The sequence below is a fragment of the Trichechus manatus genome, unplaced genomic scaffold (genome assembly GCF_000243295.1).
Source record: "Trichechus manatus latirostris isolate Lorelei unplaced genomic scaffold, TriManLat1.0 scaffold00087, whole genome shotgun sequence".
NCBI classification, from domain to species: Eukaryota; Metazoa; Chordata; class Mammalia; order Sirenia; family Trichechidae; genus Trichechus; species Trichechus manatus.
Window position 1 is genome coordinate 11,402,177 of NW_004444023.1, and position 19,788 is coordinate 11,421,964.

The window sequence follows — 19,788 nt, forward strand, 5'->3', positions numbered from 1 at the left end:
TTAATTAGGTTTAAATATTAATTAAATCAATAAATTAAATTGAATTATGTGAAATTTAATTTAATAAATCTAATAAAAGTCATCATTTAGGTGTGAAGCTGGTAACATAAAATCCTAAAAGTACAGGTTTTGGCTGCCTTCCAAAAGGAGACAAAATTCCTTGGCAATGAGGCGACCGCTAAAATGTACCAAGTTGAATGCCTTTCCCCAGGGAAAACCACTGCTTACCTTTCTAATCTCCTCTCTAGAACACTGAAAAATGTGGAGCGTATTCTAATTAAATAAATGGTCTTCTTTCAATTCTTTGATGGGTCTCACAGAGCTCAGTCCAGCCTCAGGGTCTTTTCACATGTTACTCCAGTCCTTAGAACCCTTCACCCTCATCTCTAGTCACCATACTATGTGTGCCACTCCTGATACGTGGACTCCCCCTTCTAGCCGCCTTGGGTCACAAGATGAATGATATCACCTCAGAGAAGCCTTCCCTCACCAGTTACGGACATAATTGCTTCCCCCAGAAAAGAGTGTTGTGGTCCTAATCCCTATACCTGTGGGTGTAATCCCATTTGGGAATAGGGTTTTCTTTATTTTCATAAAGCCATATCAGTTTTGTGCGTATCTTAAACCTAAGGGCTTTTGAGATATAACAAGAGCAGGTTAGACACAAAGAGAAGCAAGCACAAGCGGGGGAAAGATAGATGCCACATGGAAATTGCTGAGGAGCCAAGGAACCAAGGAACGCCGGGCTAGAGAAGCTGAGACAAGGGTCTTCTCCCAGAGCCAACAGAGAGAGGTTTCCTTAGAGCCAGTGCCCTGAATTAGGACTTCTAGCCTCCAGAACTGTGAGAAAATTAAGTTCTGTTTGTTAAAACAACCCACTTGTGGTATTTCTGTTATAGCAGCACTAGGATACTAAGACAAACATCTTGGTCAGCCTTGTTCTTCCACAACTCAACCCAGAGTTGCCCTCGTAGCATTCATGACAGCTAGCACTGATTTTATGTCTTGGATTTGTCATATTCCAGAATACAACTCAAGACCCATGAGGACAAGGCTCAAGTCCGTCTTGTTTCCCACTGTCTACCATGGTGCTTGCTCCATAGTAAGCACTGAAATACAAGTTGTTGAATGAGTGGCTCCCAGAAAACAATATAGAGTCAGTGATAGAGTGAGGAAAATGAGAGGACTCCTAAAACATCAAAAAGTCTCCAGGACCATGCCATCCAGTATGGTAGCCACTAATCACATACGGTAATTTAAATTTAATTAAAATGAATGAAAATAAGAAATTCAGATCCTCCATTGCATTAGCCACATTTCAAGTGCTCAGTGAGGCCAGTGGCTACTCCACTGGACAACGTAGGTACGGACCATTTCCATCACTACCGAGAATTCTGTTGGTCAATACTACACCACAAGATAGAACGCACGACACACTTGATGCTTGCTTTAAACCCTTGGCCAGTCCATTCTCATCTCAGTGGAAAAGTCAGTGGGGATTACCCGAGTCTTTGTAGTTTACACATTGACTTTCTGAAGGCCTTACACAGTATCGTGACCCTGTCACGTTCCAGGGCATTGCCTATAAAGTTTCAGATTAGCCAGGTGTTTACTGGTGCTGAGAACAGAGGAGAGGGGCCTGCAGCAAGCAGCCGTCAAATTGCATTTCTCCAACCTGAGGGTGAAAGGAGGAAAGGAGGAGGAAGCAGGAAAAATGGTCCTCTGAGATAAAGAAATTACAAAGAAGAGTGATACAAGATCTAGAAAAAAATACCACTAAAAAAGATTGGTAAGAAAAAAATGGGCAGAAGACTTGAGCAGACATTTAACCAAAGAGGAAATTCAAATGGCCACCAAGCACATGAGAAGATGCCCAACATCATTTGTCATTGAGTGGATTCCGACTCATGGCAACCCCATGTATGCAAAGTAGAACTGCTCCATAGGATTTTCAAGGTTGTGACCTTTCAGAAGCAGATTGCCAGGTCTGTCTTCCGAGAACTTCTTGGTGGGTTCAAACTGCCAACCTTTCAGCTGGTAGTTAAGCACTTAACTGTTTCTGCCACCAAGGGATTCTTCATTAGCCTTTCCCCCAAAAACCAAATCCGTTGCCATCGAATCAATTCTGACTCATAGTGACCCTATAGAACAGAGTAGAACTGCCCATAGAGTTTCCAAGGCTGTAAATCTTTTCAAAAGCAGACTGCTACATCTTTCTCCTATGGAGCAGCTGGTGGGTTCGAACTGCTGACCCTTTTTGGTTAGCAGCCAAGTACTTAACCATTGTACCACCAGAGAGCCTTCATTAGCCATTTTGGAGTTGCAAATAGAAACCACAATGAGATACCTCCTCACCCCCGTTAGAATAGCAATGATCAAAACAATGGAAAACAACAGATGTTGACAATGTTGTGGAGAAAATGGAACCTTCCTCCATTGCTGGTGGGAACATAAAATGGTACCGCAGCCATGGAAAACAGTTTGGTGGCTCCTCAAAAAGTTGAACTACCACATGACCCAGCAATCTCAGCCCTAGGTATATACCCAGATGAAGTGAAGGCAGGAACACAAACAGAAACCTGTACACCAATGCTCACTGCAGCACTTTTCACAATTGCCAAAAGGTGGAAACAACAGAAATCAACAGAAGAATGGATAAACAAAATGTGACATATATACACACAATGGAATATTATGCAGTCATAAAAGAGAAATGAAGTCCTGAAGCATGCCACATCATGAACCCTGAAAACATGATGCTAAGTGAAATATCAAAAAACCAAACCCACTGCCGTCGAGTTGATTCTGACTCATTGAGACCCTACAGAACAGAGTAGAACTGCCCCATAGGGTTTCTAAGGAGCACCTGGTGGATTTGAACCACCAACCTTTTGGTTAGCAGCTGTGGCTTTTAACCACTACACCACCAGGGTTTCCTGAGCGAAATAAGTCAGTCACAAAAGGACAAATTACTGTATGATCTCACTAATATGAAATAAGCAAATACATAGAAACCAAAGATCATTAGTGGTTACCAAGGGTGAGAGGGAAGGGGAAAGGAGAAGTTTTTGCTTAGGGGGCATTAAGTTTATGTTAATGGTGGTGGAATGATTTGGAAAAGGACAGCAAGAATGGTTACACAACTTGAAGAATGCAATCAATGTCAATGAATTGTACATGTAGACATTGTTGAGATGGTGCATGTTTTAGTATGTATATTTTCACCAAAATAAAAAAATAATAATTTGCAACCAGAAAAAATTAATAAATAAAAGACTGGTTCACAGGGGAATGCTTACCATATGCCAGACACTTTTGCAAATACATATAACTTATTTAATCTATGCATCAAGGCTATAAAAGTGGATACTATTTTTTATTTAAAAAAAAAATTGCAGTAAAATGTATATAACATAAAATTAGAGCCAATTCCTTAAAATCTCTCTCTCTGTCCCCCTCTCTCTCGCTTCTTCCTCTCTTCCCCCCTCCCTCCCTCTCTAGGTATATATCCTGTTGGTCTTGTTTATCTGAAGAACCCTGACACTAATATGCCCTCTAACAAATTCTAATAAGGACCCTTTTCAAAACATTTTTGAGCTGTTGAATTAACCAACCCTAGAACTGTCTACCTATGTGAAAAGTTTCTTTCAGGCCATGTTTGGCCAAAACCCTAATCTTGTTACTTAGTTTGCTGAGCTGGTATCACATTGTGGTTAGAATCCATCTCCCCTTAGATAGTTAAGGCTTCACCGGCAGGAAGCAGGCTGCATCCCCAGCACCTAGTATCCAAAATATACTGATGAAAGGAAAGAAAATTTATGATGAGCCAAGGACAAGGGTAACAAAAGTGAAACACCTTCTCTAAATAAACTTTGAGCTTAGCATCTGGCAGGAGAGATTTTCAAAAGCAGAACTTTGTGTTTCACCATTCCTCCCTTCTACCTGCTCCCAGGTGACCCTGTGTTTTGCTTATCTCCACTCCAAGAGTAGTTCCTGCAAGAACAGTGTCAGCTCACCCAAATGTGGTCAGCGCACAGCTCGAATGTTCTAGACCCTCACGCAGTTGTTAGACGCCATTGTTCCTGCAGGTTATTCCTCCCAATATCCACAGTCTTCACGCTATGGTTGTGCTTGAAGATGTTAGCAAGCACGTGACAACTCGCCGTTGTGCGAGAACAATTGGACAAACTGTAAAAATAAAAACATACAAAGGGGAAAAACATAAGCCTTGATAGGACCATAGTCTTATGGGACAACTTGGTCAATTGCCATAATATAGTTCATAAAGTTTATGTTCTACATCCTACTTTGGTGAGTAGTGTCTGGGGTCTTAAAACCTTGCAAGCAGCATCTAAGATACAACTATTGGTCTCTAGTCTTCCAGAGCAAAAGAGAAGGAAGAAAATCAAAGACTCAAAGAAGAAACTAGTAGTCTAATAGTCTACGCGAACCTCATCTACCCTGAGACCAGAAGAACTATGTGATGCCCGGCTACCACAACCACCATTCTGATCAGGATTTGGACTGTTTTGGTTAGCAAATCATAAGAGCAGCCCTGGTGGCGTAATGGTTAAGTGCTCGGCTGCTAAATGAAAAGTTGTCGGTTCAAACCCACCAGTGGCTCCTCAGGAGAAAAGACCTGGCAATCTGCGTCCGTAAAGATTAGAGCCAAGGGAACCCTACAGGGTAGTTCTACTCTGTCACATGGTGTCGCTATGAGTCAGAATCGACCAGACGCCATACGACAACAAAAACAACAGCAAATCACAGAACTTGGGGCCTCTGGGACATACACAATGTAGTTGGTGTGTAACAGTCATCCCATTTTCCCCCCACAGGCCACATCACTCACGACCCCCACCCCCAACAAAAGCAAAAGCTCCTCTACAGCCAGGGGCATGTCTACACCCAGGACTCAAACCCCACCAGGGACTCCGGCGTTCTCGGGTCAGTTCTCACCTTTCTGCTCCCACCCACTCAGCAAGAGGAAGGCAATGAAACTCACTCCAGGCTCTCCAGTTTGCAATTCGGACAATCCAGTGCCTCGTACAGGAACTTTACCCCTTTGTTGCCCAGGCTGTTCTTACTCAGGTTCAGGTGTGTCAAGCCCTTGTTCTGGAGGAGAGTGCCTGACAGGTGCCTGTAGCTGGCTGGTCTGAGCTGGTAGAACCACAGCCTGAGGAGTAGCAACCACAGAGACAGATGCTCAGGGATGTGCCCAAATTGGGGCCCCAAGAATGGGAGCCCAAGGTCCTCCCCCAAGTCTCCCTGGACCACATTTCCTGTCCTTCCATACTAGGACTCTATGGGCCCCAATCCTGGATATACTAAATTTCTATGCTCACTTATCCCTTCCTGCTCCAGATTCATACAACTTCAGGACCAAGAATGTGCTCATCGTTGCCCTTGTTGTTGTTGTTGTTAGCTGACTTCGAGTCAGCCCTTGACTTATGGTGACCCCATAAACAAAGGGATTGTTTGGTTGTGCTCCATAGGGTTTTCACTGGCTGATTTTTGGAAGTAGATCACCAGGCCTTTCTTTCTAGTCCATGTGGAAACTCTGCCGAAACCTGCTCACCATTATCTTAGTTATCTTGTGCTGCTATAACAGAAATACCACAGGTAGATGGGTTTAACAAACAGAAATTTATTTTCTCACTTTTTAGGAGGGTAGAAGGCTGAATCCAGGGCACTGGCACCAGGGGAAGGCTTTTCCTCTCTCTGTTGGCTCTGGGAGAATGTCCTTGTCTCTTCAGCTCTGTTTTCTGGTTCCTTGGAGATCTCCATGTGACTTGGCATCTCTCATCCCCATCTCTGCTTCCTTAATCTGCTCCTTTTATATCTTATAAGAGATTGACTCAAAACACACCCTACACTAATCCTGTCTCATTAACATGACAAAGACAAACCATTTCCAAATGGGATTATAACCACAGGCACAGAGATTACGATTTACAACACAATATTTTGGGGGGACACAATTCAATCCATAACAAGCATCACAGCAACACGTAAGCCTCCACTGACAGATGGTGGTGGCTGTGCTTGAGGTGCATTGTCAGGAATTGAACCTGGGTCTCCTGCATGGAAGGTGAGAATGAACCTGAGTCTCCCACGTGGAAGGTGCGACCCTAATACTCCCCAGCATGTTTTCTCCTTTTCAAAATGGGCAACTGAGAGCTTGACATAACTAACGCCATTATGAACCTATAAGTTTGGGGTTTTTTTCCTTCTTTGCCTTCTCTCTTTTTGCATACCTTTGTTAATGGCTTTGTTTTATGACTTAGGATCCCCCACAGGAAGTTTAGAGCCCAGATGTCAGATATGCATATCTTTAGCCTGATAAGGAAATATCCTTATCTCTTTAGTATGATAAAGAGTCTCTTGTAATTACCTTGTAATGAATAACAACACTTCTAACCTTTCTAAAAATCATATATAAGCTCGAATGTAAAAATGCTTTTTGGGACTCCGTAGAGACAGCCTGTGTTGCTGTCGGATCCCCTTTGGTGTACACCTCCTAAATTAAAACTTTCTCACTCTTTCTGACTTGGAGTATTTTTCATTGGCTTGACTGCTCCAGGGCATGGACCCTATTTGGGTAACAAAGGTGAGAATTCTATTGAACCACCATGGACCTCCCTGCTAGTCATTAGTGTTTAGTTTTAAAAAAAAAAAAAAAAAGGAAAAAGTAAAATGGACTCAAGGCAGATGGGGGATAAGCCCCACGTTCTGGAGCCAGTCAGACATGGATTCATATTCCACTCGGCCATGAACCGTTTGCACCACCCAGGGACTCCTGTGTCTGGCAATAGGAACTCAGATACCAGTTCATTCAAACAGTCATGATTTCCTACGGCCCTTGTTTTTTTTTTTTTTTTTATAAAAAGGAGCCCTGATGACACAATGGTTATACGGTTGGCTACTAACTGAAAGGTCAGGGATTTGAAATCACCAGCCACTTCACAGGAGAAAGATGTGGCAATCTGCTTCCATAAAGATTTACAGCCTTGGAAACCCTGTGGGGCAGTTCTACTCTGTCCTATAGGGTCGCTATGAGTCAGAATCAACTTGATGGAAATGGGCTTGGTTTTTTGTTGTTGTTGTTACAAAACAAACTCCTTGGTAGAACCCCAAGATTGATTTGACAAATCTAGGGTGCTACTCAGAATCTGTGTTTTAGAACAGTGCCTAGTACCAGAACCAGTACCAGTTGCTGCCGAGTTGACCGTGATTCATGGAGACCCCATGTGTGGCTTATTTCTTTTATTCTCCTGAGCATCTAGCTTACTTTCTGGCAAACAGATACACCCAGAAAGGTAGGTTATTCTCTTCTGGGACTCCTTTGAACTGTGAATGGTCTCACACATCAGTTTTTGGAGTTTGCACCTTGGATTTCTCAGCTAGACACGGAGAATCTTCATGGATGAACGGTTAAGCTTGCTATTACTCAGGTCCAGTTGGTTCACATTCCCATTTGTGCCAAACAGGGAGCAAACATCCTGCCACTGATGCAGCCTGGAGTCAGCACTGCTGGTCCTTCATGAAGGAGAGAGAAAAGATGGATAAGAATACATGTGCCTCAGTCAACACTCAGAGTATGATCTACAAGGTGCAAAAGAATCTTCTAAGAGAAGGCAGAGGGATTCCCTGGAGTTCTGGACTGAAGACACATGTCTTAGTTTCCTAGGGCTACTGTTAAGGATTGAACTGTGTCCCCAAAAAATATATATTGTAAATCCTTCTATACCTGTGGTTATAATCCCATTTGGGAATGGGATTTCTTTGTTATGTTAAAGAGGCTGTATTAGTGTAGGGCATGTCTTGAGTCAATTTCTTTTGAGATACAAAAAGAAGACATTAAGCAGAGAGAAGCAAGCAGAGATGGGGGAAGACAGATACCACAACACATGAAGATTGCCAAGGAGCCAAGGAATAGAAGCTGAAAAGGGTCAACAGAGAGAAAGCCTTCCCCTAGAGCCAGTGCCCTGAATTCAGACGTCTAGCCTCCTAAAGTGTGAGAAAATAAATGGCTGTTAAAGCCACTCACTTGTGGTATTCCTGTGATAGCAGCACTAGATAATTAAGACACATAGAAAATTGTTCTTATCCATCAGCTTACTCATCTGTGAAGGGTGATGACAGTTGCCCCTCCATTCAGTGATAACATAAGTAACACACAAGTAGACGTCTTAAAGGAATCCCTGGGTGGTGCAAATGATTAAGAGCTGGACTACTAACTGAAACATTGGCAGTTCAAACCCACCCAGAGACTCCTGGGAAGACAGACATGGTAATCTGCTTCTGAAAGGTCACAGCCTTGAAAATCCTATGGAAGACAGTTCTACTGTGCACACATGGGGTCGCCATGAGTAGGAGTTGACTCAACAGCAACTAACAACAACAGCTGTCTTAGCACAATGTCTGGCACATAAACTCTCAATATGCAGTGCCTATGCTGTAAGATCCACCTCTAAGTAGATCAGTCAAACTCAGCCAGGGAACCCTATATGATACTTCAAGGAAACATATTCACAGGATGGAGCTATCTAGAACATTTGTACATCTTTTTTTTTTTTTTTTTTTGTACTTTAGATGAAGGTTTACAGAACAAATTAGTTTCTCATTAAACAATTAATATACATATTGTTTTGTGACTTTGGTTGCCAACCCCACTGTGGGCCAACATCCTCCCCTTCTCGATCTTGGGTTCCTCATTACCAGCTTTGCTGTCCCCTCCTGCCTTCTCGTCCTTGCCCCTGGGCTGGCGTGCCCATTTAGTCTCATTATGTTTTATGGGCCTGTCTAATCTTTGGCTGAAGAGTGAACCTCAGGAGTGACTTCAGTACTGAGTTAAAAGGGTGTCCGGGGGCCATACTGTGGGGTTTCTCCAGTCTCTGTCAGACCAGTAAGTCTGGTTTTTTTTGGTGAGTTAGAATTTTGTTCTACAGTTTTCTCCAGCTGTATCCTGGACCCTTTATTGTGATCCCTGTCATAGCAGTTGGTGGGAAGCCGGGCACCATCTAGTTGTGCTATACTCAGTCTGGTGAAGGCTGTGGTAGTTGTGGTCCATTAGTCCTTTGGACTAATCTTTCCCTAGTGTCTTTGGTTTTCTTCATTTTCCCTTGTTCCAGACAGGGTGAGACCAGTGGAGTATCTTAGATGGCTGCTTACAAGCTTTTAACACCCTAGATGCTACTCCCCAAAGTAGGATGTAGAACATTTTCTTTATTAACTGTTATACCAATCGAGCTAGATATCTCCTGAGACCATGGTCCCCAACCTTCAGCCCAGTAATTCTGTCCCTCAGGGAGTTTGGATGTGTCTATGAAGCTTCCATGACCTTGCCTTGGTCAAGTTGTGCTGACTTCCCCAGTATTGTGTACTGTCTTACTCTTCACCAAAGTTACCACTTATCTATTGTCTAGTTAGTGTTTTTCCCTCCCCACCTCTCCCCTCCCTAGTAACCACCAAAGATCATTTCTTTCTATGTGTAAAACTTTTCATAAGTTTTTATAATAGTGGTCTCATACAATATTTGTCCTTTTGTGATTGACTTATTTCTCTGAGCATAATGCCCTCCAGATTCATTTAGGTTGTGAGATGCTTCGCAGATTCATCGTTGTTCTTTATCATTGTAAAGTATTCCATTGTGTGTATGTACCATAGTTTGTCTATCCATTCATCTGTTGATGGGCACTTAGGTTGTTTCCATCTGTTTGCTATTGTGAATAATGCTGCAATGAACATGGGTGTGCATATGTCTATTCATGTGATGGATCTTATTTCTCTAGGGTATCGCCATTTCTCACTCTGCTGCTTCTGACAGGAGCACAAGGCCCAGAACACCATGTGCAGTAGTTAAGTACTTCACTGCTAACTGAAAGATTGGCAGTTTGAACCCACAAGCCGCTCCATGGGAGAAAGATGTGACAGTCTTCTTCCATAAAGATTGACAGCCTTGGAAACCCTATGGGGCAGTTCTACTCTGTCCTATATGGTCACTATGAGTTGGAATTGACTCAATGGCAATGGGTTTGTTTTGGTTAATCCTCAAACATAAGTTTTACTCATTATGCTATAAGATCCAGTCCAAGGTCGGGTGTCACATTCAGCTGTATATTTTTGCATTACACAGATATACAGTATTTCTTTGATAAAACTAAAAACAATACTTAAATGTACATATTATATTATTAAATAATAAAATAAATATTAATAATTTTATTTTAATAAATAATGTTTTACTTATTAAATTATATTTTAATGCATTTAATTTAAAAGTGAAATATTTTTTAAAGTAAAAATTATTCAAACATATTATTTTATCAAAGTAAAGCACATTGGTACAAAAATGGAGATACCTATTAATGCAACAAAATTACAAAGTCCAGAAATAGACACTTGTGTCTAAGAATTCAGAGTAGAATGAGGGAGAATGCCTAATTTATGGTGACTTACTATTCAATGAGCCGGGCTAGAAGAGCCAGTTGGGAAAAGTTTTTAGTTTCTTGCCTATGATAAATTCAAGAAAATTTTCGAGAGAGTGGCAAATGGAGACTCAGTGGAATGAGCACCCCATTGAACCATTTTTCTACAATCATCATAAACTCGTGTACAAACCTGTCTCTTCTCCTGGCATCTCTGGTTTCTCTTGGCTTGGATCTTGGGCTCCCTGGGTCTGCACAGTTTATGAAATAAACAGTAAGGATGGGATCCTGGGACACCCCAGGCTGAAACATAGGCAGGCAATGGCAGCAGCTCCCACTAGAGCCATTTCTCTGACAAACTTGAGATAATGGTAATGGTTGAACACCACTTTTTTTTTCCAGTTGTTGTAGAGTCAACTCTGACTCATGGTGCCCCCATGTGTGTCAAAGTAGAAGTGTGCTCCACAGAACTTTCAATTGCTGATTTTTTGGAAGTAGATTGCCAGGCTTTTCTTCTGAGACACTTCTAGGTAAACTCAAACCACCAAACTTGCGGTTAGCAGCCAAGCACGTTAACTGTTTGCACCACCCAGGGACTCCAAACAACATAATAAACATAACAAATGTCACTGAATTGTACATGTGAAGAATGTTGAGACGGCAAAAAATCTGTTATGTATATATAGGTAGTCCCCGACTTACCACGTATTGGAGTTACCGCCAACAGGACTTACGACCGTCTTTTTCTCCCCAACTTTGGTTCATCCTATCGTTAGTAATATGTACTACATACAACGTTGCAGCACATAGTTTGCTGATGTTATTATTCTCAGACGTTCACTCACAGATGTTCAGTGTTATGATTTATAAAGATACTGATAATAAAAGGCAATAATAATGAAAACTAAAAAAATAAGGTAGTTGATTTACGTCAGAGCAGACTTATGATGGAGTTGTCAGAACGGAGCCCGTCATAAGTCAAGGACTATCAGTATATATAGTTACATATGTATTTACTGCAATTTTTTTAATACAAAAAAGAAATATAAATTAAAGCAACACTGAGGGAGATGAAAAAAAACTGCCCATGGACTCTGGGAAAGAAAAAAGAAACCCAGCCACAACCTCTTCACTCTCATGAACACCAGGCAGCCCTCCCTTCTTTCCTCCATCCATCCATCCATCCCTCCCTCTCTCTTTCTAGCACACCGGCCCCATGGACCCACTCACCCTTCATCTCTGCTCTTTCTCACAGAGTGAGGACAGATTCGTGTTCTCTAAGGTGCTGAGGGAAATCTCCCATGCCTGCCCTCCTGGGAAGTGTTCCTTCAGAAGAAAGAACAGACTTCTGAGATTCACAGCTTTCAACTCTGCCCAGGGGATTGGCCAGAAGTTCTTCAGCAGCAGCACTTCTGACTGGAGGCAAAGCTTGAATTCCTCCAGCTGACACTAGTCCAGGGCCATCAGGTGAGACATGAGCCCATTGTGGGTGGTGCTGTCTGCAATGCCAGTGGTGAAAGAGCTCATCTTGCCCAGCAAGCAAGATTCCAATCATCACCAAAGAACCGTTACGTCCACAGAACAAATAAGACCTGCAGAGAAGACACAGAGTTGAAATCATAACCCATGGCTATCACCTCCTCTAAAATAGGCTTTTCTACACCTTTACTCCACTTATTTTTCGATCCATGGAGCCCCCGTGTGTGTCAAAGCAGAAATGTGCTCCAAAGAGTTTTCAAGGCTATGGCCTTCTGGAAGTAGATCACCAGACCTTTCTTCCAAGGGACCTGGGGGGGAGGACTTGAACATCCAACCTTTCCATTAGCAGTCAAGCATGTTAACCATTTGCAATACCCAAATCAATTACTGTACATGACCAGAGAAAGAAAAAAACTACATTGCTTTAGAAATAACAAAGCAGAATTAGAATTAACATAAAGCCTGAATTGGAGAATGTTTTAGAAGTAACTATAATAAAGCAAATGAGTTCCTGGTTGCTGCAAACAGTTAAGTGCTTGACTACTAACCGAAAGGTTGGTGGTTCAAATCCACACAGAGGCACCTCGGAAGAAAGTGCCAGCAACCTGCTTCTAAAAGGTCACAGCCTTAAAAACCCTATGTAGCAATTCTACTCTGACACAGATGGGGTCACTATGAGTCAAAGTCAACTCGATTGCAACCAACAACAACATAATACAGCAAATACAAATAGAAAAAAAAAAAGACAGGAAGTCTTTGTCTGTCTTGTTCAGTTCTCCATTCCCAGGGCCAAGAATGGTATGTGGCACACATGAGATGCTCAACAGATATTTGTCATTTTGCTGTTGAAAGTATTTGGCATTAAGTGTGTCGAGTATGAGAGGGGGACCTACAGGTTGTGGTGAGATTCCACAGCAAGTGGAACAAGCAAGGGGGACAAGTGCAACCCGATGAGGGTGGGTCCTGTCCGGCACGACCTTTGAGTCAATTGAGAGACACCAGGCCTTTGAGAAAGTAGACTTTATTGCAAGCTGGTCATGCAAGGATCTCAGACACTAAGTTTCAAATCAAGCTCCCTGAGGTTGGGGATTCTAGGGCAGTTATAGGGTTCAGGATAGGGAAGTTATGCATAATTCATGAAGCTACTGAGAATAGGCAGGCAATTCCAGGAACTAATTAACATGTATGGGGGTACAGTGAGGGGTGCAGTATGGCAGCTAGGGGGTGTGTTTTTTTCAGGGTATGACACATGAAGTTCATCTAAGGACAGCTTTGCGGCTTATTGAGCATGTCCGAATGGAGGAGGGCACTGAAGTGGCCTTGGCGGAGAAGCAGTGAAGTGACCTTGGGCTGCTACACAGGTTGCCTTATCAGGAACCCACAGACTCAAGGTGGATGGAAGGAGGAGGAACAGTTTAACCCTGTTAGTTACATTCCAGGAGGGGGAACAGTTTAACCCTGTCACAAGGAAAGGCAATTTCTTGAGATTCAAAGGATGCATCAGGTTGAGCCAAGGAAACTGGAAAGAGGACTAGGGGACAGTGGCCAGTGAACAGAGTAAGTGCAAAAGCCACGGAAGGAGAAAATACAAGATTGGAGAAAATCAGCTGCAAGGTCTCAAAGAACTGGGAAATTCCCTGGGTATAGAAGGCCAAAAGAAAAAGTAAAAAACAGTTGCCGTGGAGTCAACTCTGACTCACAACAACCCCATGTGCCTCAGAGTAGAACTGTGCTCCGTAGGGTTATCAGTGGCTGATTTTTTTGAAGTAGATCACCAGGCCTTTCTTCCAAGGCTCCTCTGAGTAGACTCAAACCTCCATCCTTTTGGTTAATAGCCAAGTGCATTAACCATTTGCACTACCCACAGGAGACTATGACCTCTTTTTTTTTTAAATAATTTTTTTTTGTCATTGTTGAGAATATACACAGCAAAACATGCACCAATTCAAGTTTCTACATGTACAATTCAGTGACATTGATAACATTCTTCAAGTTGTGCAACCATTCTCACCCTCCTTTTTGGAGTTATTCCTCCCCAGTTAACATGAACTCACTGCGCCTCAAGCATCCTATCTAACTTGCTATTGTCAATTTGATCCCATATCCCATTGCCTCGCTTTGATTCCAACTCGTAGCGACCGTTAGGAGAGAGTGGAACTGCGTCATAGGGTTTCCAAGGCTGTAATCTTTATGTCAGCAGCAGACTGCCGTATCTCCCTCCCACAGAGTGGCTGGTGGGTTCAAACGCCAACTTTTGGTTAGCCGCCCAGCTGCTTAACCACTGCACCACTAGGCCTCCTTTTGGTCCCATAGGTAGATCTTAAAAGAACACAATGCTCAAGGCAGGCATTCTTTATTAGATAAGCTACACTATTATTTGGTAGGAGACTAAAAGCTCTTAATGAGAAAAGGAAGGTTATGTAATAAATTCTTCTGATGAAGAAAAAGCCAGCAGGATCAAGCAGAGAGAGAGAGGCCAGGGAAAGGGGAAGACTGGAGCAGAGAAAGGAGACATCACTTACCAACCAGACTTCTAATCTTACTCAAGAGTCCAGATGTGGTTGATTCAGGAAAGATCAGAGAAGTAGTTGCCTCCACCAGGTCCTGGACTATGATTGGCTCCTTAGACTCTATCTCCTCTCAGTTCTGCTTCTGGGCTTCCAGTTCATGGCTCTCTTCCACCCCGCTCTCCTCCAGGACAATTTCAGATGAGTTGAGAATGAATCAGACTCAGCTGCTACATATCATCTCTGGCCCCTTCTCCTCTAGATCTAGGTAGTCATTAGGAGAAAGAGGGGAGGCAGAGATGAGCTCTGATTAAAAGCCATACTCACTGAAGTAAATTGAGCTTTCCACTGAGTAAATTGAGTGTTGTTATTATGGTCATTGGTGAAGAATATTGAATATACCATGGACTGCCAGAAGAATGGAAAAATCTGTCTTGGAAGTACACCCAGAATGCTCCTTCGAAGCAAGGATTGGGAGACTTCATCTCATGTACCTTGGACATGTTATCAGGAGGGACCAGTCCCTGGAGAAGGACATCGTGCTTGGTAAAATAGAAGGTCAGCAAAAGAGAGGAAGACCTTCAATGAGATGGACTGACACAGTGGTTGCAACAACAGGCTCAAACATAGCAAAGACTGTGGGGATGGTACAGGACCAGGCAGTGTTTCATTTTGTTGGAACCAACTCAATGTCATCTAACAACAACAAGAAGAAGATAACATGAGAGATGCTCAGCTCAGAGTTGATTCTCAGACTAGTTTGATGCAGTTTAAGATTCGTGGTCTTTTCTATAACCTTCAGTGTGACCTCTCTGTTCTCTTTATTGTGGTTGTTAGTTGCCATCGAGTCAGCTCTGACTCATGGCGAACTTACGTACAACAGAACGAAACGTTGCCCGGTCTTACGCCATCTTCATGATCGTCGGTATGTTTGAGCCCATTGTTGAGGCTATTGCGTCAATCCATCTCATGGAGGGTTTTCTTCATTTTCACTAACCCTCCACTTTACCAACCATTATGTCCTTTTCTAGTGATTGGTCTTTCCTGACGATGTGTCCAAAGTAAGTGACTGGAAGTCTCTCCATTTTCACTTCTAATAAGCATTCCAGTTGTGTTTCTTCTAAAACTGATTTGTTTCTTCTTCTGGTGTATGGGGAACAGACTTTTCGAGACTGAACATGAGCGCCCGCATGTGGTGCACTAGTTCACTACCATTTGCTGAGTCATTCTTATGTAAGCCCCTGGCTTGTAGCCACTATTGTCCACCACCACTATAAAACCTCTGCCCTCCCACTGCAGGGTGTGAAGATCTGCTTTGGTCCTGTGGTCTCTCAGGATTCACTTTGTCTCTAAGTATCCCTAATAAACTCCTTGTTTGCCACCCAGGAGTTTCCCACCTCTTTCTTCAGTCTCTCAGCACCCTTCATTTTAGGGACAATTGGCAAGCCAGCCAGGAGACCGAGGAAATGGTGAGTGGGAGTGAGGCATCTGTGGGGGAAATTCTGAGTTAGCCAGTGACCGTCATGTGGGGAGGTCTGCCCTGTATGTTTGATGTGTGTAGACTACCGTGTGAGTATGCGGATGCCCCAAATTGTCAAGCAGCATAGTCTGGTTGTGGGCAGACATGCACCTTCATAAGTGTGGAAAAGAAGCTAGGAGAGCAGTAGCAGCCGTGAAATGGCCACTGCTCTGGGCTGTTCAGCTGGCCACCGAAGCCCAGCTAGCTGCTGAAGCATGCATAAGAGCTTTTTAGAGTTAGAAAGGATGTGCAGCAGTCATGTCTGGCCATGGCTGACGTATTGAGCAGCTGCATCCATGAACAGGATGAACAACTAAAAACACTCACCTGCGGGTTTGTAAAGATAGGGGATTCAAGGTGAACTATCCCCTAGCCATTTCTCAAAGCCCTCCAACAATGGGCCTGGAGATAGTTAGAGGGGCTAAGCACATCCCTGGCGCTGAGAACACCCTGTAACTCTCAGCTCAAAGCAAGAGTTAAAACAGCAGGAAAAAATAAAAAAGAGTAAAAAGCCTTTCAAGGTAGCTTGTGTTGGGCATCCTTGAAGAGACCTTAGAGGCCCTCTCTCGAATTCTCTGATAACTGCCCTGACAAGATAACCGAGCAGCAACATAGTCACAGCTGCAATAGTAAAAGGAAAACTAAAATAAGAGGGCCTGCCTCCATGTTACCAGGCAAGTGGGTTGAACCCATGCTTGCACTTGGTATGATGGAGGTGTGGCTCCACAAATGACTGAGGACTCTGCCAACTTTACCTAGACCTTCTGACTTTCAGAAATAATTAAGACTGAGAATTAAGCCTAGGTCCCTCTGTCACCAGGGAGGACCAAAGGTCTTATGTTATATTTAAAGTTCAATGATGAAATGAAGATTGTATGTCTTGGGTTTTTAGATACCACTGCACAGGTGACTGTGATCTCTGTAACACCTGGCACCAAAATGGGGGAAAGTTTGGGTCTGAGGCCACCATCACTGAGACCCTTGCCTAAGCCTGACTATGGATAAATCCCTTTGAGGCCCCTACAAACCCCTATTATATGTATTGATGAAGTTGATGTATTAATGTACACCTTGTAAACTTTTGCCTCCAAGCCCTAATGGGAACTGCGGCAATTAGGGCCATTTTCGTTGGGCATATGGAAACTGTGAAGTAGGCTATAGCTAATAGCCTACCCATTTAATCTGATCACTGACAACCCTCAGACTGACATATAAAGCAAGCCCCTATGGGGAGAGTCATCTGGACAAAAAAAAAAAAAATCAGTTCTGCTCCTGGTAAGCTTTTGTTATTCATGTGGATGGTCACCAGAAAGGCCCCTATGCTGAAAAGGGAAAACAACCAACAAGCAGACCGCTGTTGTCAAGTGACTACAGAGGCTGAAGCATTCTCTGTTCCAGAGCAAAGAGATGTGCAAACAACCACCTCCTGGATTTAAGAGAGGATAGCCCATGGAGATTCACACACCATCCTTGACTGGGCCTACACGGATGGACCACCACTGTTATCAGAAAGTGCCAAACAACATAGAAAAGTTGACCTGCCTACTAGACCCTGGCCAAGGTTAAAACCTGCCCAGGGACAAATTCCCAAGCCAACAGGCCAGGGCACTCTCAGCAGGTAGATTATATGGGGGTCTCTTATTCTATACAGAGGTTTCCACTGGATCTTGAATGAACTCTTGACAATCTATATCACCCTCAAGCCATAGGGGTGATTGAGCACTTCAATGAACTGGCTTAAACAGCTGATGGGAGGAGTCAAGACAACCCCAGCCTAAACTATCCATCTCAGACAAGCAGTCTGGGGTCTCAATGCAACAGTTTACCTGCAAGGGCATTTCTCATTTGTGTCATATGTTTGATCAAATTGTCAATTCTATAAAACGTGTTTCTTTTGTATACAACTCTTCCTGACAAAAGATCTGGGTTCCCACAAAGGTCACTGCCTCAAGACTAGGACAGACAGGCAACCCTCACCTCAGGCCTCACAGGAGATAGGAGAGGGAAGGGGGCAATTGTTAATGTTATCTCTTTTTCTTCCCAGATTATCTCACAATAATGGACAGACCCGTCATCCATAGGCCCCAACGATAAAGGCTTTTGCTTGAGCTACCAATCAGACCAACTGTTAGCTCTGTCAACATTTGAACCAAGGTGACAGGTCATCTCCCCACATTGTTCTAGCCTATCTGTCAACAAGGAGGATACCTCATGGACCAATTGAATGTGTAACCTAGTGTACGGAGGCAATCACGTAGTAAATGAGTATGGTTGACTCCACTACTCATGGAAAATGTCTTTTAAAATATGAAAGCTGCCTGTGGGAACTTCTCCAACATTAGAAGGAAATTTCTCTCTGTGTGTTAAAAATGTAAATGGCACAGGACTGGAAAATGTGACTTTGAGAACAGTACTTTTAAGACTGAGTTTGATGTTACTCTGGACATGGAGAACTTACAAAATATGACCGGGGTTTCAGTGTGCAGTGACTGACTATATCAAGTCTGAATTAGCCTTGTCTGGCAATGGTAATACCTTGTTCAATTCTACTGAGAAAGAGAGCTTTTGTATTACTTGTACTGAAATGTGTACTGTTCAATGTTGGGAGAAAAAAGCTGTCTTTATACAAATGAATCAGGACTTGTTATACATATATAAGATTGGGCAAATGCAGTTCTTTGATCTATTCCGTTGGCTTAGATTAAGCCACAACTAGGGTAGCTGGTTGGGATCTCTCCTCCAAGCAGGGCTCATCAATCTGCTAGGGACAGTCCTACTAGTAATCCTCATTAAATACTGCATCAAATAATACACAGATACAACATTCTCCAGAGTTATGCATCAAACCACGACATGCAGCCCAACATCCAAAATGGGTGATGGGCATACTAGGAGTTGCTATGCTTTGCTTCTTTTTCTAGCACCCTGATGGGAGTCAGGGGTAGACTTCTGGGAGAATGGTCTGCCTCTACACCTCCCATCCAGGCTGCCTAAATAAAGGCCTTGAGCCCAGAGCATTCTCGGATAAGGAGGCTGGAAATTGGGTCGCTGTCTCTCTCCCAGTTCCTTCTCCTTGTCAGAGAAGTCTTCCCCGTTTTGAGCACACAGTAACTTTCTCTGTCTTGTGCACATGCGGAGTCACCACACAGCACCTGACAAACCCCACTTCTATATCTGTTCCAGCGGGGAGGGAACGGAGTCTCTCGCACTACAGCACAAGATGGGGAGTGTGCTAGATTGTAAGAACTGACCTTGAGGGGAGTGGACTGAAGGGGAAACAGGCTTTGCAAGGCCAAACATGAGCACCCTCATATGGTCCACTAGTTTACAACCATTTGCTGAGTCATTCTTATGTAAGAATGACTTGTAGCCACTATCGTCTACCACTACTATAAAATCTCTGCCCTCCCACTACAGGGACCAGAGATCTGCTTTGGTCCTGCAGCTGCCCAGGACTCACCTCATCTGTAAGTACCCCTAATAAACTCCTTTGCTGCCACCCTGGAGTTGCCTGCCTGTTTTTTCAGTCTCTCAGCACCCTCCATTTTGGGGAGCAAATTTCACATTACTGGTCCATGACTGGACATATGACCAAACCAAAACCAAACCCACTGTCATCAAGATGACACTGACGGTCCTTCATGAAGGAGACAGAGAAGATGGATGAGAATAAATGCGCCTCAGTCAACACTCAGCATACGATATGTATGATCAAGAACCGATGCTATTGAAAGAAGAGGTCCAAGCTGCACTGAAGGCATTGGTGAAAAACAAGTCTCCAGGAATTGATGGAATACCAACTGAGATATTTCAACAAATGGATGCAATGCTGGAGGTGCTCACTCGTCTATGC

The 19,788-nt window shown here is 43.3% G+C and overlaps 1 protein-coding gene across 1 annotated transcript in view; it reads left to right on the forward strand.

The window, feature by feature from the left end:
• Positions 1–4,121: 4,121 nt before the first annotated feature.
• NLRP5 (NLR family pyrin domain containing 5) overlaps positions 4,122–19,788 on the forward strand; it is a 57,372-nt gene continuing 41,705 nt past the window's right edge. Inside the window, 2 exon segments of the mRNA XM_012557106.1 lie at positions 4,122–4,167; positions 4,839–4,947. Coding sequence (XP_012412560.1) covers positions 4,122–4,167; positions 4,839–4,947 — 155 coding nt within the window.